The sequence below is a fragment of the Equus asinus genome, chromosome 2 (assembly GCF_041296235.1).
Source record: "Equus asinus isolate D_3611 breed Donkey chromosome 2, EquAss-T2T_v2, whole genome shotgun sequence".
Taxonomy (NCBI): Eukaryota; Metazoa; Chordata; class Mammalia; order Perissodactyla; family Equidae; genus Equus; species Equus asinus.
In genome coordinates, this window is record NC_091791.1 from 15,832,458 (window position 1) to 15,855,330 (window position 22,873).

The window sequence follows — 22,873 nt, forward strand, 5'->3', positions numbered from 1 at the left end:
AATCTGCACTCAAAGGAATTACTGCCTTATAGGGAAAAAAAAAGAAAAACAAACAAGGAAAGCCAAGGAAACCTTTAAAATGCAGACAATGAAGTTAAAATCATACATTCATTTCAAATTCAGTTCTAAATAACAGTTTACATTTTATAAAATATCAACATAAAGTAGAAACAAGAATTTCCAAAAACTGTGGACAATGCTAGAACCTAAACTTTTTTAAAATGCTAAAACCTAAACATTACTGCATTTTTCTAGGAGATGTCAACTAATTATGAGCAACATTCAGAAACTGGCCATGTCATTTATAACCACTGGTGGCTGATTCTGGTGATTCTGACTTCAGATACATATTTTTAATATTTTAAAATATATTTTCATTGAAATGTCAATTAACTACAAGTCATATGCCTAAACTGCCCTATCATTTAAAACTACTGAGCCTGTTGGCTCCGATTTATGATAAAAAGATAAACAAAATCTATCTCTTCACCCACATCCATAAATATGCCTAAGTATGAACCTCTCTGCCTTTCAAAGGCATTAAAACCAAGGTCTCAAAGCTTGAGCAATTCAAATCAGTTTCACTGTTTCTTTTATGCTTATTATAATTGCAAATAATTTCTATATTGCATCGCTGCCAATAGGATTCTTTCAAACTACATTACCCTACCAACTGGTTTTAAATAGCACTTAATACTTCTCCATAGCTGAACAGGACTATCTGCCAATATGCGCATGGATAATTTTCTGAAAGTACACCTAAGTATATTTAAATACTTTTTGACACAGTCAGTGAAACAGATTTTTCTAAGTGACTGGAGGCTTACAAAAGTTTGAAGAAGCATAATCCTTTGGTTTGTAATTTCACTGCACTGCCTTTCTAAGGCATTTTCATGAGTTCTCAAAAGCTGTAAGAAGAAGGACTTTTCAGAAAACTCCTGAACCTTTGAAGTGAAAAAACAAATATCAGAATGAAACAATTAATTTAGACATTTTAGGATGGCTTAATTAATAGAGACATATACAGTATAACATGCTTTCTGTATTAATCTTTAAAATGTAAAATAAAATTCACACTAAACGTCTTATTTTATATGCACTATCATATATTATTTTATAAGTGCTTTATAGTTACAATTTTTATAACCTCTTCCCTCAGTAAGACTATAGACTCCTCAAGGGCAGAAAATGTGTTTTCTTCTTCCATTCCAATACCTAGCACATTGGGTACTACAGCTTTTTGACTACACACATTGAAATTTGCTTCAAGACAGCTTGTTTTAAAGAACAAGTTTCTATTCTCATCATTTATAAGGAAGATATGGATGAATAAATCACGTATACAATATGACTAATAAAATAATGAGATTAAAAATCTAGAAACCACAAGCAAAAACCCAGTCCCATAACTGTAGTTATACTAAACATAACACAAATCTGCTAAAGTCCACAAATGTGTTTTGAGAACTCATTTATCTTAGAACCTCATTTGGTTCTGACTAGCAAAAGACATAATAAACATTAATATTAGATATGTAACTAATATTTGGGCCATAAAGAATAGTATCTCCTGAGACCATGAATATTGAAATGAAAGTCAGGAAGCTTTGATATATAAAAGCTAGAAATGATGCTGGACTGGAAATAATCTTTCTACTACCTTCAGGATGGCCCTCGTAAGAAAGCATCACTTCTAGTTTGGGGCTGTTCCCATCCCCACAGAGGAAGAAAAAGGAAATAAATTCAACTTAAATTGCAGAAAGCAAGATTTATGCTAGCTATAAGAACCTCCTCAAGGTGAGAGACAGGCTGTGAAATCTGTCCCAGATGATACTGAATAGTAACAAGCTTAGGAATAGTCTAGTCCAGAGGCACAGGGTTGGCCTAAAAGACATTCTGAAATAATATGGCTAAAAAATTCTAGAAATATTGGCATTAAAAAAAAAGTAGCCCAAATAAAACAGAAAATATGACCTTACATTAGTACAATATCACAGCACATGTTCCCACACCTCCAGTCCTTGGTGCTATTCTCATCAACTCTAGCTTAAGAAAGACATCAAGAGAGGAAGATTAGAGAGGCACAATTCACACAGCCAGAGAAAATCAGAAAGTACTTTTAAAATTGAGAGAAGGGAAACCAAGGCAGTTAGTAGTTTACTGAGAAGAAAGAAATTAGAAAACATATGGCCAGATCTATGAAACCATATAGAAATTGGTAACAATGGCAAAAAAAAAAAAAGAGTATGATCAAGAAATCTATCACATTCATTTAGAATAAGAAAATACTTCAGAGCTATTTAGTATTTATTATATAAATGAAAATAAAATGAGTTCCAGAGAAGTTAAATACTCTTCAAAGGTTATATAATTAATCAGGGGCAAACCCAGGACTAAAATCCAAGTCTTCTGACTTCCTTTCTTCTAAATCATGATGTTAACACGGAAATATTAAAACTATTTCAAAATAATAAAGAGATACTTCTTAAACTAAAAAGGGACTTCACTCTCTGATAATAATAGAAACTGAAAATATATAAGTTTAAGAGAGAGAAAAATTATCAAACACTAGGTCCATCAGAGCTTATTGAGAGAAGGTTGCCTGCAGTGTACACCTAACTCTCAGAGTTGCTATTATGGACAGTAATCATGAATACCTGCAAAACGCTTTCAGATCAAATACTGCGCTGGACAAATTCAGGTTTAATCCAATAAGCTATTTCATGTAATACGCATTTCAGAATCAAAATTCCTGAATTCTGATTCTGTTTCTGCCACTGATTTGTTGAAAAAGACCTATGTTGAAACCCAAAAATGGAGGAAATATTAACTATAAAACTGAGGAATTTTTAAATAAGCCTTACGTAAATTTATTATTCAAGTTCAGAAAAATCTTATGTTAAGGACTGGGAAATTAAGGTGTTCTGTTCCAGCTATCACTAAGACCTAAAATTACCACTGAGCTCACGTCTTCTTTCTTAAAAGGCAGAATAACAATATTAATGGAAGCTATTAGATATTTTGGCATTGAACTATTTTACCATAACCTGAAAAACGAAAGCTATAGATCCAAGACTGAAAAGTAGACAGTTATTCAAAAGATCTGTAATTTTCCTCTTCCCCTAAAGTCCTATGTTAATTATCCATTTTGAGGTCTTTTCTGCTTCTTTGTTCATATTATTAGTCTACTTCTCCTCTTCAGTCCCACTTTCTGTCTTAGACTCTGTCTTTACTTTTCTTCCATATTTTCCTGTTTTAATCAACTTAAAAAATCCCAGAGAGTCAATAACTACAGAAAAGTTACAGTAACATTAATTTTCAAATTTACTTAGGATCTGTGATAAACACATTTAATACAAAAAGGAATTGGCAAGTAGGGGAAATTGGCATAATAGAGAAAGAGGCAGGAATGTGGGAAAGCTCAAGTCAGGAGGGTCAAAAAAGAACAGATGACTACAATATGCAGATTCACATGTTGAGGACAGCAGTAAGCTGGGGTTGCAGAAGCTACATGGGGTCTAACACTACTAAGAGAGAGCCTTCACATTTTAATGGAACTAAAGGGACAAAAACTTTTGGATCTGCCCAGTTCCTCTCTACCAAGTATAAATTATTAACTCTTAGGAACTAAAATAGCTTTTCACAACCAGCTATTTGCAGAATGTGTTTCTCATTGTTCCTTTTGTTCTTTCTGTTATCACAACTAATTTCTTAAAGTATCTTTCATTTTCTTGTGTTTGAAAACCAGACCTACTGATGTGTAAAATTTAGGTAAATATTCTAAATATAATCTGAACATATTGACAAGATCACAGGATGAGGTCATTTCACAGAATAAATTATCATCAGAAACCACTCAGTTCCTCTTTGTTGCAAAAGTGATGGGTGGGGATCATAACTGGGAGATACTAGAAGAGATGTAAAATCGTGACTAATGTTTTTGAAACTACTGACTCTATCTTGTAAGTTACCCAGGGATCCTGCAGGGCTACAAACCATAAGAAAAGGGTGGGAGGTTCCTAGCAGTAGTTAGACAAATTTCTCTTTCTCATTTCTCTCTTTCCGCCGACTACAAATGAAGAGAAAATATTTGCATGCAGCCTTAAAGTTACATTCTAGAATCAAACAGCCAAGCTTTGTCAGAAATTATTGAGTTTTGGAAAATTTTAATTTATAGCAATGCCAACATTCTGGTTAATTCCGCTTCTCTCAGCAATAAAGTTTTGTTTTTCCTTTACCTGTTTTATTCCTCTTGGGATATTTGATTTTTCACAGGAGCTTACGGTTTTCCCAGTGAACTGACTTATCCGCTCAACTAGGCCAGTTTCAACATAGCCACCATTTGTGACTCTCCACTACTCTTGCTGCCTGGCTGCCTTTACGTATTCTTCTACCAGAAGAACCTGAACGCTGAAAATGACTGAGGATTTTAAATTAACGTTTGGGTCAAAGTAAGCAAAGTACAAAGCTACTCTTGGCTGTGGTTGCTGTTGTTCACAATAATCTCCCCTTCTAGAAACTGATACATTGCTGATTAAACACTCTGCCCAATAGTATAATAGGCATCTTTACATAAGAAAACATGAAGAGAGTTATGTAGGAGATTTCACATTCATAAGATCATGGGGAATGAATGTGTTTACTATGATCATGATAACAGACATTTTAAACACTAGAGTACATCAGTGAATATTTGTCAATAATAGATATTAAGATTTTTTAAAAAGTAGATCTATTTTTAATAAATAAATTTCTTAACCAAGGATGCAATGCTTAAAGACTCACTATGACACAGTAATGCTAACATAGTAAGCAAGAAAGGTTCAATATTAGTCCTTACAATAATGGCCTTTAGGGCTTTACATGATCTGCATTCCTTATTCCCTCTCCAATCTTATCTGCTACCAGTCTCCTCCTCAGCCACTCCTCTGTAGGCACACTGGCCTCCTTGACATTCCAGAACTTATCACGCACACTCCCTCCTCAGCTTTTGCACTGGCTGTTCTCCGCCTGGAAATCTCTTTGCCCAGACTCTTCCTGGTTTGTTCCTTCATCTCAGTCAAGACTTTGCTCATCTCTCACCTCTTCACTGGGGGTTATCAGGATGCCCAATAAGACCACTGCTATTTAAGTTTGTTCTGGAAGTTCCTATTAATGCAATATGGCAAGAAAAAAGAATAATAGATGTAATTATCAAAAAAGCTGATATACAATTCTCTCTCTCTCTTGTTTTTTTGGGCAAATGCCATTATTATATACCTAATAAATCCAAGAAAATCTATCAAGAAACTGTTAGAAATAAAAAAGAATTCAGTAAAGTGGCTAGTGACAAAATAAATACAAAAACTAAGAATCTTTTCTAGTTACCAACAGTAAACAGAAAAATGTATGGAAAAAATCCCATTCATAACAGCAAAACCAAAATAAACAAAACACAAATAAACTTAATAAGAAATATCTGACATCTATATGAAAAAACCTGTATACTGAGAAACATAAAAGATACTAATAAACAGAAAGATATGCTGCTTTCTTGAATGTGAAGATTCAGAGTTGTAAATACATCAGTTCTTCCGAAATTAGCACATGAATTTAACATAATCTTAATTAAAACCTCAATAATTTTATTTTGTTGGAATTTGACAAAATCATTCTCAAATTTATCTAGAAAAACGAGCAAAAAAAACTGTGAAAAGAATCATGAAAATTCTGAAAAAGAGATTGTCCTTCCAGAGAGTTAAAGATATTTTAAAGCTAATGTAATTAAGTGAATATGATACTAGTGCCAAAATAAATAGATTAATAGAACAGTGAAGAATATCTAGAAACAGACACAAATATATATATACACACATTACTATATTATAAAAAAGGCACATCAATGAGGAACATTTGACATTTACTCAGGTGAAAATAGATAAGTATTTTATTTAAAATATTAAAGAAAAGAAAACATTGTAAAACTACTGGAAAAAGACATTCTTTAAAATCTTGCAGTAGGGTGGACTTTCCCAAGCCTGGAATGGATTCAGAAACAAACAAACAAACGAACAGACTAAAAATTCCAGCAACATAAACATTCTAAACTTCGATTATAAAAAACGTCATAAAAAGTTAAGCTAGAAATAATAAAATTTGCAACTAATGACAAAGAAAGGGTAATATCTGTAACATATAAAAAGCTAGAAGTCAATAAGAAAAAGACAAGGAAAGGAAGCGTATAGGTAAATCATGAAGTACATATGAACAACCTAAGAGCAAATAAAAAAATATAAGCAAACAAAAAAGTTCAAGTTAAAACTACGAAGGGATGTCAGTTTTTTTATATTTGTAAAAGAAATGATAATTTCTATTGTATGAGTGGTGAATTTGTGGGAATATAAACTGGAACAACTTTTCTGGAGGACAATTTGGAAATTATTAAAAGCCTTAAAAATATATACCCGTCAATGTAGCCATTTGATTTCTAGGACTTTATCCTAAAAAACAAGTGCACAAAGATGTATGCACAAGATTGTCATCACAGTGATATTAATAATAGTAACTTCTTCATAGTAAATATTTATCAATAGGAAATTAGCTAAAATATGGTATAGCTTATATTTAATGGAATACTATGCAATCAATAAAAATTGCTTATTTAGATATGTATTTCCTGAGATATCCAGGATATAGTAAATGGAAAAAAGCAAATCATTTAAGAAAAAATACATGCACTTAATTCTGAAAGAAAACTTAGAAAAATATTAACTACACAGTGGAACTATGAGTGTTTTCACTCTGCTTTTTTGCCTGTCTCTATTTTTCGAATAATTTGCAATAAACATGTATTACTTTTATGAAGAGTTAAAACAATAAAGCTAGTTCAATTCTGGAAAAAAAATGTCTACCGAATGTTCATCATATATAATGGTAAAAGGCCCTCAGAATTTCTTGGGAATATAACCTACTCTTCCAGTAGGGACATAAGCAAGTAATCCTAAGACAGACAGAGAGGAGCAGGAGTTCATACTAAAAAAAAAAAAAGACCATTTTAGAGTAACAATCTGATCTATCTTCCTACTGTGGTGGATACATATCTCCCATTCCTTCCTTTTTTCTGTCTTCTCTTGGGAGGAATTGATTAGAATTTTAACCACGAGAAACTGGACTATATTTAAAGCCGTGGAACTAGTCTGAATCAAAGTAGCTGAGGTAGGCAGCCTTTCAACTTATCTTAAAATATTAATTCACATAATAACAATTCATAAGATCGCATAAGCACCAAAGGCTATATGAGAAATTCTTTCCAGCAGCATCGAGACCACACACAGCTGTAAGTAGCCAGTTTGCCTTTGACCTCTTCCATTCATCTCTTCTGAACCCAACCTCTAGAGCCGACTTAAATCTACCCTTCTCAAAATAACCCCCATACTCCGAAATTATTCTTCCCCTTTTCCTCAAATAAAACTCCCATTCCCAGAGAACTGCTGATTCAGCTAGATATTAATCTGATTAGGGAAAGAGCAGTGAAGCACAAATACCGATAAGCCAAGAACATTTTGTAACGACACTTCCTAATCTGAAAGACTTGCTGGAGAGATGCTTTCAAATAAGGTGACTTCTGTGCTATTTGACAACTCAGGAGGCAGTACCTTATTTTACTTATCACTACATCTTCCTATTCTGTCAGGACATAAAACAACGGAATGCTGAGAGTAGTGATTTCTCATGTACTGCTTTTAATGGAAGAACTGTAAAATGTCACAGATTCTTTAAAACATACATTTTCCTCCTCATAATAAGAAAATCTGGCATATGGGCAAGAAAAGATCACACCTCAGTCAAGAATACTACAAGAATACTAGAAATTGGGTTGGGGATATTCACATCAACTTGTCAACCAGCAGCTTTAGCTGTTAAGACAGTTCATTCTTCAAGAAGTCAAGAAAACAGGAATGGGACAAAGAACTATTTATATAATGTATCTGTTGGCAAACTGAGTCTGGCAGTTCTCACAGAAAAATAGCATAAACCCTACCAAAAAAATATGGTAACAGAAGAGAAAAAGAGAATTACCCAAAAGATTACAGAGAAAGAGTACTGTATATCTCTATAATATATTACGATACGGCACAAAGAGAAAAATTTTGTTAACTAATTACTTGATGTCCTCAAGAAGATGCAAAGATGTCCACAAAAAAACAAGAGCAAGTAAGGACACAAGAATGAGATAAGAATACAAGCTGAGATGAAAAGAAAGAAAATGCAAGAAATGTAAGAAAGAAAAGTAAGAAGGCAACACAGCAGAGAGTACTGAATAGCAAAAATAACACCGCAAAAGTTGGAGTCAGTGATGTAAAGTACGGAGAGTTCTCCAAGACTGCTGACAACTAGCAGATAACAGGATTGACTCAGAGCACAGAGAACAAACACCTAAGCTGTAAGGAAGAGGGGTACTTGAAAAAAACCCAGAAGATAATAGTTGAGGTTAAAATGGGCAGCTCATGCATGTTCTAAACAAAATTAATATATACAACTGTGCACAAACATGAAATTATAATGATTAAAAAAAAACAATTTCTCCAAGCTACCAGGGAAGAAAAATGAAACAAAACAGATTACCTAAAAAGGATATTTTTTTTTTGAGGAAGATTAGCCCTGAGCTAACATCTGCCACCAATCCTCCCCTTTTTGCTGAGGAAGATTGGCCCTAACATTTGTGCCAATCTTCTTCTGTTCTATAGGTGGGATGCTGCCACAGCATGGCTTAATGAGCAGTGCTAGGTCTGCACCCGAGATCCAAACTGGCGAACCTTGGGCCACGGAAGCAGAGCATGTGCACTTAACTGCTGTGCCACTGGGCCAGCCCCTAAAAAGGATTTTTAAAAATCAGGCTGACTTCAATACTTCTCTTCTGCATTAATAAATTTCAGAAGACAATAGTGCTAGATCTACAAAATTTCTAAAAACAGGTTTGAGTCAAAAATTCTGCATACAGACAAGTTTTCATTCAAGTGTGAAAACAACAGAAAGAAATTTAAGATGTTAATGGCTTAGAAAATCCATTATGCACAAATTCCTTCTGAAAAATTACTTGAACAATTACACATAGTTGTGAAAAGATAAATCAAAAATAAGAACTCAAGAATGAGAAAGCTGAGGCATTAACAATTTTAAAGTGAAGAATTCTGGTTAATATGGTAGTCTAAGCAAATGTGAGAAAGACCCATTTTCTACTCAAATATAGAGAAATGCTGGATAAAATATAACTACATTTAAAATATGTATCATTTACATAGCTAGGCCAAAAGCAAGAGAGAAAAATCATTGTGTCAAAAACAAAGAGGTAATTCAGGGTTAGAATGGTGTGCCAGAATTCAGGGTATCTTTGAGACTGGATACGGGCATTAGAGGCTAGGTTTTTAAACGTCCACATAAGACCAAAAGTCAAGGCCAAAGGGAGCTGGAACTGGGCTCATTGGATAAAGTCAGGGATCAAGAAGGGTCTATGCCAGCCTTGCAAGTGAAGTAACCAAACTCCATCCATCGGCTTAGAGATGCAGCATGTAAGTGAACTGCCTCCAGTGAGCCATGAATGGAAGGGGAGTCATACCCGAGGAACTTCAACCCCAAGCTTGAACTGTTCATGAATTCGAGATTCAAATATCTCTCATCCATGTAGTGTAGAAACTCTCAGCTCAGAAATTAACAGAAAAACTGGTCCCGAAGAGGTGAAATCTGCAAGGACCCGGCAGCAGGGATGAAAGTGTTTCACAGGGACATCTTTTTTATGAAGGGAATGTGTGGTACTCCTAGGAAAGATGAGCCCTGCTAAAGATAAGTTCACAATAAAAACTTTTAAAGCTCGTAAGAAAATATACCACTACGTAAGAAAGCCATCAGATGAAACAAGCAGAATTCACAGAAGAGGAAAACAGGAAACAGAAAATTCTATGAGAAAAATGTTAAACTAATTTATTCATTCAACAACATTTAACAGCTACTGTGATTCAGGCACTGTTCTGGATACTGGGAATAACACTAGTGGACAAAATAGAAGTATTTCTCGTGGAGCTTACATTACACTGAGGGGAGACAAATAATAAACACATCAATACAAAATACATCAAGAGGTGATAAGTGAGTGCTACAAAGAAAAATAAAGCAGAATAAAAGACAGAGCTAGAGATGGGATGCGGTGATGCTATTTTACATACGAAGGTCAGGGAGGGTCTGCTACAGCAGCTGTATCTCCAACTTTTTGGTCTTACAACTTTTTGGTCTTTAACACTTTATAAGTCAAATTTTTGAGGACTTTTTTTGTTTGATTGTTTTTGTGAGCTATACCTATCAATATTTTCTGTAACAAAGATTAAAACTGAGAAACAAAAAAAAATTTGATTCATTTAAGAATAACAAAAACAAATCCACTGCATGTTAAAATAAATATATTTTTTATGAAAAAATAGTATTTTCCAAAACCAAAAATAATAGTAAGAAGAAACGAACTTCTATTTTTTGCAAATCTCTTTAATGTCTAGCTTAATAGAAGAGAGCTGGACTCTCAGATCTGCTTCTTTAGTCAACCTTTTGCAATATGATTTTTGGTTGAGGTATATGAAGATAATCTGGCCTCACAAAGAAATGTAGTTGGAAATGGGAGAGGTATTTTAATATCCTTTGAAAATGACTATGTGTCATCTTCTCTGATAGCATACCCAAACTCAACAAGTGGTAGGTAGCTCCTCGCAGGTTAGTTGCAATGTGGAATCTGAAATCATTTCAATGAACTTTTCATCCTCTGTGACAATAAAATCCACTGGTCTACCTTGTACTTTGAGTGGATCTTTTATCCATGCACGGTTTTGTGACATTACGTGCTGGTCATTTGGAAAATATTGCTTCACTGAATTATTCAGATTCTTCAAATGTTGATACATTTCATAATACAACACTAAACAATAACATTCATGGGGCCGGCCTGGTGGCACAGTGGTTAAGTTTGTGTGCTGCACTTTGGTGGCCTGGGCTTCATGAGTTCAGATCCTGGTTGCAGACCTACACACTGCTCACGAAGCCATGTTGTGGTGGCGTCCTACATACAAAATAGAGGAAGACCGGCACAGAGGTCAGCTCAGTGACAATCTTCCTCAAAAAGAGGAAGACCTTAAACAAAAAGAAGACTGACAACAGATCTTAGCTCAGAGCCAATCTTCCTCACCAAAACAAACAAACAAACAAAGAAAATTCATTAGTTTTGCCAACAAACTCCTCAGAAAAATCTTTAAGTACTGTTAAACTGTCAAGCTTATATTGACAGATCTGAGTCTTCCAAATTCTGATTTTTGTTTGAAAGGTTGAATATTATCATTGGCAAAATAATAAACATAATAATAAACATAATAATAATAATAATTTTATTTGTTTGCCTTCAAATGTCAGAGCCAGTTCATTAACTTTTGAGAAAATTTTGCCGAATACTCAAGTTTAAATAATTAACAGTTTGACTGTTAATTACTCAAGTAAATATGGTATTCCAGAAAAAGAAGAGCTAATTCATACTGCAACTCAAACAATCACACAAGTGCTCTCATTTGAGACAATCATTGTACTCTGGAGTCCTTTATGTGAACTCATTTCATCACACACAATATTAAAAACACATGTACACAATGGTCAGCTTCAAAACAGTACTTTTTACACTGTAATCAGGGGCATACCGTGAAACTGGTGAGTTTGTTTCTTTACTGTGAGTTCATAGCAGTAGAAGAATACAACTGACCATTAGTACAGTTTGGTGCCAGTGCCTTGATTTGTGCTAAGGTGCTAACAGTTTTACTCACCATTGCCTGCGCACTATTAAAGTGCATTCAGCACAGTGAGAATGGCAAATAACACCTTTGTAGTATTAAGCATTTAATTTAAGACCTCCTGAAAGAGTCTTGGGGACTCCTATGGATCTGCAGATCACAGTTTGAGAAGCACAGCTCTCAAGTGGTAACTGAGCAGAGAGCTAAGGTAACCAACCATCAAGAATTGCACAGGACTGTTCTAAAGTTAGAACTTAAAGTCTCATGTTCCAGTAGAATGGGTAGCTATCCTACTAGGAGAGACCTAAAGGAAGTGAGCATGCATAAAACACTAATAGCTGAGCGAAGAAGCACTTCACGCAGAGGAAACAGCAAGTGCAAAGGCCCTGAGGTCAAAGAATGGTTGGTATAATAAGAACAAAAGAATACATTACAAAGGTACATGTTCCTAGAAAATCAGATTATCCCCAGGCAGGTAGACTACTAGAAAATGCCACTGCTACACTCAAAGGACATTTGGTGACCTCTTCTGTCTAGTTCTGCATTTTAGGTATTTATTCACGATAAATGTGATAAGACTTTCTTAATAGAATTACATAGAGATAATTAAGAGTAATTACAAACATTTTAAAAATGAGAACATCAAGAATTTTGAGTTTACAGTTAGATTTATATAGTTGAAGTTGCTTGATGTTAACCCTCTAATTAAGGCAGAAAGTTGTTATATAATTTATTTGCCAATTATTCATTACGTGATTTAGAAGTTGTTCAATGAATGTTTGTTGATTGAATAATTATTCACTGCATGATTGAAGGCTGTTTAGAAGTGAGAAACACAGCTAATTGATTTTCCAAGAACTCACAAATCAAAAGGTAAACTTTTTAAGAGGCATTCTTTTGTGCTGTTACAGTCTTACAAGCTTAGCATACTAAATTTTAATCTAATGCCTTCTGCATACTGAGCCACAAGCTTACTATTCTTTATATGAGGATCATTTTCTCAGTTCGTGGAAAGGAAGCATTTTCTTCTGTTCAAAACATTTCTAACATTTCAGGCTAAACAATTTATTTAGATTGGCTCTTTAAAAAGAAAGAAGGAAAGAAAGAAAGACGCACACTGGTAGATTTTACCATTAGAAACAGTGCAGTAGATTTTCCACTTTGTGGATCCAAGCCAGGAAACGCGCAACTTTTGTGACTTTTAAGCTCTTGCAAACAGAAAGGCTTTCCAGCATGTTGTTACAGAGTTTGCTCTAAACTACTATTACCATGAAATATTCTTTGGATCGTGAAAACAAAGTTGAGAAAAAGGAGTTCAATGAATGCCACATGTACAATTTTACACTTCATTTAGAAAGGTAGTCATTTCAGTTCTATTAATATGAAGAGAGATTGCTACTTCTCAGAGACCAGGCCCCCAGAAAAGAACTGTAACCATGTATATGACCATTAATCAAGAAGCTCATGTTAAGAATGGATGTGTCAAATGGCCAACAAGCACATGAAAAGATGTTCAACATTAACATCACAGGGAACTGGAAACATAAACCAAAATGAGATACCACCTCACATCCACCAAGATGGCTATAAAACAAACACAAAATAAACAAACAAAAAACCAGAAAATAACAATAACAAGTGTTGGAGAAAATACAGAGAAACTGGAACCCTCATACATTGCTGACAGGAATGTAAAATGGTGCTGCCACTATGGAAACAGTCTGGCATTGTCTCAAAAAGTTAAACTTAGGATTACTGTATGACCCAGAAATTCCACTCCCAGGTGGAATACCTGAGAGAATTGAAAACACATGTTCATACAAAAACTTGTACACAAATATTCATAGCAACACTGGAAACAATTCAATGTCCATCAACTGATGAATGGATAAACAAAATGTGGTATATCCACACAATGGAATATTATTCAGCCATAAAAAGGAATAAAGTACTGATTTATGCTACAGTATGGATGAACCTTGAAAATATGCTAAGTGAAAGAAGTCAGTCACAAAAGGCCACATATTGTATGATTCCACTTACACGAAATGTCCAGAGACAGAAAGTAGATTAGTGGTGACCCAGGGCTCGTGGGGTCTGAGGGGGATAGACAGGTAACAGCTATGGGTATGGGGTTTGTTTTTGAGAAGATGAAAATATCCTGGAATTAGATGGTGATGGTTGCACAATCTTTTGAATAGGCTAAAAGTCATGGCTCTGTAACTTCTAAAATGTATCTTTATTTTTTAAATTAACATAACAGCTATGTCCCCACCGCCAGCCTAAGAAAAAGAAAATTACATGTACAGCTGAAGTGCACTGCATACCCTTTCCTGATTACATTTATCTTCCATCTTTTTCAGAGATAACCACCATCTCGATGTACTATTGATCATTCCCATGCATGTCATTATACTTTCACCATCTATTTATAAATCCCTCACAAAACGTATTATTGTTTTGCATGTTTTTAACTGGTATCTTACTTATGTACCTTCTATAGGTTGCTCTTTTATCACAATATTATTTTTTAACAGATTTATGAATTAGCTTTTTAGGTCATCATTAAGTGGCTTTTTTACAATGACACCCAGCACTTAGGTCACACTCCCAGGAACAATAACTAACTGTTATTGTTAAATGTCTTCGCCTACTTTTTTATCAGGTCCATCAGATCATTTCTCCAAGGATTCCAAACCATCATTAATTGAGTTTTTGTTCAAAATAAAGGAATTTACAGTGCATTTCATAACATGAAAGCCTTTTTAAGGACTCTAAAATGAAACAATTCCTTCTGACTGAGGGATAACTTAGAGGGGAAAAGCTTGCACTATGTTCTATCATATGTGATAAATCATACTTACATTAAATGATAAACATAATCAATAATTAACCTGAAATATTTCAACCCACTACAGGCACTCTCTACATGGCCATTCTGGTTTTAACCACTGAAACCTCTCTTGGAGACACTGCGGTTGCCTCCTTAACACGAATTCCTTCTTTCCTTGGTCAATACTTACGTTATTTTTTGGAAGCCTGCACCATTCTCAGACAGCCCATTCAATTTGGGAGAAGTTACTACCCTGGGACCACAGGTATTGGTTCAGGGGTAGTCACATGTCAAAATTCACAGAAAAGAGATGGAAGAAGGTATCTGACAAGGATAATTTCTCTCTTTTTCAGAGAAAGCTTCTGGAAACTTCCTTCTCTCCTTAATTTAAACAAAAAAGCATGTGAGTCTAGGAGTTGTTAGTAACTATTTGGGGAACACAAGGACAACTAGCCATTCTACCATTCTTTACTAATTAAAATTCCAATTCTGTTCAGAGCAGGAATAAATACAGTTAAAAATACTCAACTGAGACAAAGTCTATGTGAGCAAAGATGAGGACTGAAGCTGGAGAGAGAGGCAGGTGCTCCACTGCCTTCTGGCTCTCCTTGACCCTGCAACTGTCCAGTTCTAGAGATACGTGGGCAACATAAAAGGCAGGAGAACGCAGGGCTTATGAGACGGACTCTGGAACCAGCCTTCCTACATCTGAATCAACCTTTCACTTTCTCCTAAGCGTATAACTTAGAGAAATTACTTAAACTCTCTCTACCTCAGTTTCCTCATAAATAGCACCTACCTCACAGGGCTGTTGTGGGGATTAAATGAGTTACTATATGTAAAGTACGCCCGCACACAGTTAAGCACTACATGTTTGAACACATTATTATAGTAAAGTCCTCAAAACTGAAAAGAAAAAAATCACATTCCCAGACCCCATTTTCTAGGACTGACCACGTGACAAAATTCCAATCTTTGAGATGTAGATTCTAAATCCTTAGAGAGGACTTCCCTTCCACCAAAGCAATGATAAAGCCAAATGAGAAGAAGCCTTTTGATTTTCATCCTTTCCCTTTTTCTCCAGCTGGAATTCAGATATGATGCCTGGGATGGAGGAGTACCTGTGACTATGAGGGTAAAAGCCACATGCTAAGGATTGTGGAACAGAAAGACAGAATGTGCTGGCGTGTTCTAGGATTTCCTCAAGCAGCTTTAATAAATGGCCCTGGATTGCCCACCTCCAGACTTACCGTTACATGAGAAAAAATAAACCCTTATTTGGTAAAGCAATCACGGCTAGATTTTTGTTATAAGCATCCTGATGCAATTTCAACTGATATAACTCAATCAAATGTTGGGTTTTCAAATATACGTCAAGAGTTTCCCAACACTGTTTAAGCCATTTTGAACTAAATTCCTGCTACTTGCAAGCAAGAGAGCCTCCACTCTAAAGAAGGGGCAATATCTGATTTGACTCAAGTCCCTCAAGGGCAAAGCCCATATATTATTGATCCTAACCTGCTGCCTGACTGATACGAATCAGTCATGATAGTAAAATGAGTAGCCCACTTGATTACAGGGAAACTTTTCCAAACTCAAGGTATTACCTTGCTTGCATGAGGCCACTCAACTGGTAAAGCAGAGGAACAAAGGAATGAGATATCCTTATTAATAACTTCATTAAACATATACAACACATACTCATCAAATTTGTTGAAATAATAAAGCGAGGAGACTACTTTTAGTGAATCATGCCTTTAGTTTCCTGTCGCTAAGCCTTCGAACTCTCCTATCGCCTCATCCTTTCCTTATTCCTTCCTTTTACACTGTACTCTAGTGGTTAAGACACAGGGCTCTCTAGTTAACCCAATAGAGATTCAAATTTTACATCTACTACTTACCACTTACATCATCTCATGCAAGTTACTTAATTTCTCTGAGCTTCAATATTCTCAAATGAATAACAGACATAATAAAACTACCAACCTCACAGGGTTCTTGCGAGAATTAATAGAATGTTTATAAAATGCTTACCATAAGGCCTGATACATAGCAATCGTTTACTAAATGTTACCTATTATTTTTAGTTTTTACAACAGAAGAGGTATCCCTCCTCTGTCTACGGCTAATTCTTACCTCATGCTCTGGATCCCATCCTCCGTCCACAGCCTCAGGGCCCTTTAACTATTTAATATCTTTCTCTCTAGACTATCTTCAATCTCTCTCTACAGGCCCCTTCCCACTAAAATGCATAATAACAATGACGATTAAGATGATGATGATGATGATAAAAAATATGAAGGAATTTGAAACATGGATGGAGGAATTGTCCCTTGTCAGAAGGAAGGACACCTCATCCATAACAGGAAGGAAAAGGAGAAGATGAGGTCTTTACTTAGGCAGGTTTGGAGATATCTAAGCAGGGAAAAAAAAGTCTTGTTAAATAGCTTCTATTTTCTCTTTGAAATAAAAGGCAAAGTTATTGCCTGAGAGTTAAGGAGTTCAGAAGAGAGGATAAAATACACAAGAAGAGTGAAGGTTTACAACAGTCACTGCAGAGAGTGAGACAGAGAAATGAAGTAGTATTTCCAAGCAGTGTGGAAGACTCAGTTGAGGTTGACGCTAATGTCCATGAATGGACACTGGACCTAAATTCTCCTGGAATGGCCTGAGCGCTGCACAGTAGCAGATAATTGGTTCACCCAGAGTTGGAACCTTGTGAGGCAGCTGCAAAAAAAGGAGAGATGAGTTGGGGAAACAGTGGAATGCTCAACCGTGAAATCTAAGAAAAAAGAGGGAAATGAATATAAAGGTAGGTACTAGTGGAGGAAAAAAGACAGAAATGGACTCGAGGTCCTGATGAAATCGGAGAACAAATATAGTGGGAGAAAAGTGAAATGCTTTACTGATTTTGAAAGTTAGGTGGTTTTAGGTGATGGTAAAGTCCAGAGTATGATTATGGGAACAGGTGGCTGATGGAGAATAGAGAAAAAAGTCACTGAATATGTGGCTACCAAACAACTGACAGGCCAGGGTGGTAGCTGAATGATCCATACAGACAATGACACCATCCAGGATGATGACAAGAGTTGGGACAGAGTGGAAGCCTGACAGCCCAGAGCCAAACTCTAAAGAACAAAGGAGAGTACCCAGTGAGTCAGCAGGATGACAGAAAAGAGGAGGGGAAAAGATGGTATAGCCTAGAATACAGCGTGAGCTACCACAAGAAGGTAGAGACATAATGTCTTGGAAGGAGCACTGGAGAGTGAAGAGGACATCCACCAAATCTCCAACTATGAGGTTATCTTGAGTATGAAAGAAAAACCACCCTCCGTAGAATGGACTCCAGACTCAGAAATATATTGACTGGCTATGGAATTGCACATACGTAAAAGGACAATATATCTAAAGTTCTATATTACAACTTTAAAAAATCAGCTGTACATATTCAAGACAGGATGGATTTGGCTTAAAGAAATTTCACATGAAAAAGTCATAGAGACAGCCTAGCGGTTAAAGTTCAGCGTGCTCCACTTCAGTGGCCTGGGTTTGGTTCCCGGGTGTGCAACCACACCACTTGTATGTTGGTGGCCATGTTATGGTGGCAGCTCACATAGAAGAACCAGAAGGACTTACAACTGGAATATACAGCTACATACTGGGGCTTTGGGGAGGGGTGACAAAAAGAGAAGACTGGCAAGAGGTGTTAGCTCAGGGCAAATCTTTCCCAGAAAAAGAAAATAAAGTCACAGAGACTGCAAGCAACCAAGTGCAACTGTCCCCAAAAGTGTCTTGGTCACAATTAACGGAATTATAGGTATGTATTAAATTGAGATAAACACAATTTCCTCTTTACTTTCTAAAATTAGGATTAAATAATTCACATGTACTGCTACTTAAACAAATGTTAATTAGAGGGGAGAAATAATTCCCCTCTTTTACTATGTTTTTAAGCAACTTTTAATCAACAATAAAATTAAATTTAGGCAGGATATAAGTTTTTCTTTGATTAAACTTTAAAAAAAGGAAAAAAATCTCAATTACAAAACTTCATTCAACATTATAAATGATGATAATTTGTGATTTTGTTTGTTCTTTAATCAGCTAATAGAGTACTAACAATACGACTTTGCCTGTTGTTCTAGGAGGATTTCTAACTTTTATTAATTAAAAAAAAAGAATGTGTACAGTTTGAAGTAATGAAGTAAAAGAAGGCGCCTTAGGTTGTTTATTTCAATATAATTTTCCTTTCAAAATTCATAAATATTATTTTATTATTGTTTTGATGTTTAAGCAACCAGTTAAAATTGGGAGAAGAAAAAATAAACAAAATAGCCTCAGACTTTCCTCCATTTACTTCCTCTTGAGGGAGTATAGCATTGTATGAGGTTTTATGTAATACGTTTATAAAGATTAAATGCCCAAATTTTAATATAGACTATCTCTTAAAACAGAAAATATTCTTTTAGATGCTTAAAAGAAACTACAAACGTTCTGTGAGTCCTTTTGACTTGCTCTGTCATCACTACGATGAAACCCTTCCTTGACTATCAGAAGCTTTAGGCATATTGGTAAGCATTAATGTGAATCCAGGGTATGTTCCTGTCTTTCTGTTTTCGTATTACCAAACCTAACCAGGCATACTGTGGCTCTCCAATTCAGAAAGTACTCATACTATATAAGCTGAGACTTTTGCAACCATATATTCTAAAGGACTCATTGAGCCCTGAAAGGCAAATGCTATCATTCAAGTTCTAATTACATGCTACCTGGGTTTTACAGAACGGAAAAAAATGAATACTGTTCTTCCTAAATACATTTTCTGACCACAAGCAACTTCCAAAATAAATGCCCAAAATATTTTCTGAATGTATCACTGTAAAAATAGCTCAAGCACTGGCCTATTCAAATTATGTTCTAGTTTCTCCTTAAGCTGCTTCTACTTGATAAATTGGTCAATAAATGCCAAGTCAAATATTCAAGTAAATATATTTTCATTGTTATTGGCAGACAAATAATTAAGTCTGAGAATAAAAGAAACAAGAAATCAATTTATGACGACTTCTTCAGTTCCTCCCATTAGTCATTTACAACTGTGGTCCCACTTTTAAGATCTTTATACAGACACACACACACACACACACACAATTTCGACTATAAATCAAATTATTTCAATTACAAATTAGTATTGTATGAACTGTGAACCTCATATGTTAATTTTATTAGTAAGATACAATTGTATTATTACTCATGTATATGAGCTGATTAAAAAGCAATGCACATTTATGAGCCTATATTAATTAGTACTTTCAGCAAATGTTTCTAAACAATGTTAGGGATTTGCTCTGTCTTCTCTCCAGTATAAATATTTGAATCTACATTTTTTATGTATGTGTATATATCAACAAATTACATTTCCATTTTCAGCAAAATAGGCTACTGACAAAATATTACAAAGAGTAAACCTATTTTTTTCAAAGAAGATATTCAGAGAGTAAATCTTTTTTTTTTTTCTTTAACATTTGTTATCTGTCAGGTCAATATCTTCACCAATCCATTTTGCACAAAAGCTTACATAAGTGACCTTTTAAAAATATTGCCCTAAACTAGATGCCAAAGCTTCAGATACATTATTTTATGTGATTTTCATGAAGAAAAAAGTTTAAGATGAGTTCAAGAAATCTGTTTTAATAAAACATGTTGTCACCACTCAGTTGTCACTTTCATGGTGGTAGATTAATCGTTTTTAAATTATATACCAGGGACAAGTCGTTTAACCTCTGAGTTTCCTCCCCTATTAAGGGGGATTAACGATGGTGCCTCATCACGGGATTCCTGGCAGGATTAGAGGAAATAATACAGCTGAAGCATTTACAACGTGCCCAGGATAGAGTGCGCTCAGGAAGGGTTAGCTATGCTTTACCTACTTGTATTTGTCTCCCTCTTCGATTAACTTCTAGTTACCAATCCTTAAGGGATCTTAATTCTTTTAAAGGAAAAGAAAGCCACATCATGACATTCTCAATGCTTTGCCCATCCCGATTCACAGGCAAAATAGGACATAGGGTCTCACTGAATAATCATTCCAAATTTTATTTTAAAAGACAGCACTCTCCCTATTATCTCACTATTACTCATTAGTTACTCACTAGTACTCACTAGTACTCATTAATTCATTCAAAATGCTAATGTATATGATGTGCTAGACATTGGATACACTGGCTATAAACTGGGTGAGAAAAAAATTCCAGATATATTGCTCAAAAATAGCGAGGGATACAAACACAAGTGCATATTGCTGTTTAATTGTAATGTGGTACACTGAATGCTATAATAAAAAAATTTTCCAAGATCTCCAAGGGAGGGCTTCACAGGTGTGTCTGAGCAAGACTTGGAAGAGCAGACGATCACGAGGTGGAGAAAGAATCTTTGATCATTTTATTCAGAAAGAGACTGAAGATTCCTCACAGTGCTAAGTTAAAAGAGACAGTTTAAGCAAATGGACTTCCTCAAACAGCTTTCCCATTGCACAGTTTGCTTATTTTATCTTCAGAGCTGAATAAATATTTTTGTATGACTGTCGCCCCCACCCATGGCGAGGCCTTCATTGTGACGTACTTGGATGATGTTCTTAGCTCTGTCCTCCCAGAGCTCAGCAAGATCTTCCTAGAACCACTTTTATGACACAGCTCCCTGATCAAAAACCTGCAAGTTTCCTCCTGTTCCCAGCTATCAGCCCTGTGCTTTGGGAGATTTCTCTCCCAATATGCCCTGGGCATGTCTCCCTTTTGTTTCTATCCTCTCTCTGCCTCAATGCGGTTCTCCAACTACTTCTCTTTGCCTCTCCAAAATTCTACCCACCACTTCAACATCCTCCTTCAGGAAGCCATCAGATTCCCTTGCTTCTATATAAGACAACAGAATTTCACAAATGCTGCAGCAAAGAGTGAAATGCTAGTGGAAAAATTATACTTTGGGATGTAAGACATTTCCAAAATATGGTTAAGAATTAAAAAACGTAAGGCAGACACACATTTGAAAGTTACATTCAATTGTTACACCAACAAAGCACTCTTCTTAAATTATTTATCATTCAAAATTTACATATACCGCACCAACTACTTATTGAACAATTATTTGTCCAATGACATGGTGCTCTTTTAAAACGTTAACCAACCCACAACACTGGCTTCTTTAGGACAAGCTCATATTAGAATCGAAGGTGCCACTGGATCTAGAACTTTAGATCTTACAACATGGAACTACACTAACTAGTCTAGTAGTGTGCTTCCTACTTGGAGCACTGGTTAAACAGCTGAAAATTTGAAACAACTAGTTAAATAACAAATATCCTCAAAAAGCCAAGTTAAAAAAGACTTTCTCAAGTGATAATGAGCCTGCTCTACATGTCAATACCTTAGATTCCAACTTGATTTTCTCTTCATTCAGTTCCTCTGTTGCTTTCTTAATTTTTCCACGACATCTGCTTATTTCCGACCTTACTGTAAAACAAATTAAATCTTTAAACACATCAATCTTTCTCAAGTCCCCATGCTGCAGGCTGTGATAAGACGCCTTTCAGCTGCCTTGCCCTCGACGTGGAAAGCAGGCGCCCGGAGCTGCTCTGACCGCTGTCTTCTGGATTTCCTCCCGCCCCAAGCCCCGCACCGGGAAGACTAGAGGCCCCCTGGCAAGCGGCCGACGCGCCCACCTTCGCGCATCCGGCGGCGACCCTCCTCGGCCTGATGCTCGGAGAAGACGATGTGCTGAAACAAAGACTCCAGATTCATCTCGGGGCCGGGCTCCCGCCGATCCTTTTTCCGCTCTTAAATATTTAATAACCAAGCCTGAGGATCCTGGAAAGCACAATAAAGAGGAAGGATTGTTCCAGGGCGATCCCCAGGTCGGCCTCCCGTCCCTGCCCACACCGGGGACCACGCGCGACCCCGGGCGCCTTCCCGGCCGGCAGCGGCGCTCTCGGCCTTCGTCTGCTCTGTCACCAGGGCCACACCGTTTCTTCGCCCTCCTTGCGCCTGGGACAACAGTTTCCCACTCTGCCTCTCCCTGGCTGAGTGCAGCTCCCCTCGGACGAGGCCTGGGCCCCTCTCCGGGTTTCCTCGTTCGGGTGGCAAATAAAAATGGACGCCCTAGGCCTTGGCGTCGAGCGGGTGTGGCCAGCAGCCCTTTCTGTGGTCAGCCTCTTCCTCTTAGCCGCCTCTGTTTTTAGACATAAAGTCCCCAAAGCGCT

At 36.1% G+C, this 22,873-nt stretch overlaps 1 protein-coding gene across 1 annotated transcript in view; it reads right to left on the reverse strand.

Moving 5' to 3' along the window:
- The window catches only part of CCDC172 (coiled-coil domain containing 172), a 62,522-nt gene extending 39,926 nt beyond the window's left edge, over positions 1-22,596 (reverse strand). The window contains exons 1-3 of the mRNA XM_070504505.1: positions 22,337-22,596; positions 22,042-22,127; positions 828-944 (exon numbers count right to left, since the gene is read on the reverse strand). Of these exons, the coding sequence (XP_070360606.1) occupies positions 828-944; positions 22,042-22,127; positions 22,337-22,415 (282 nt within the window). The 5' untranslated portion in view covers positions 22,416-22,596. The remainder of the gene's footprint in view (positions 1-827; positions 945-22,041; positions 22,128-22,336) is intronic.
- Between the last annotated feature and the right edge of the window lie 277 nt (positions 22,597-22,873).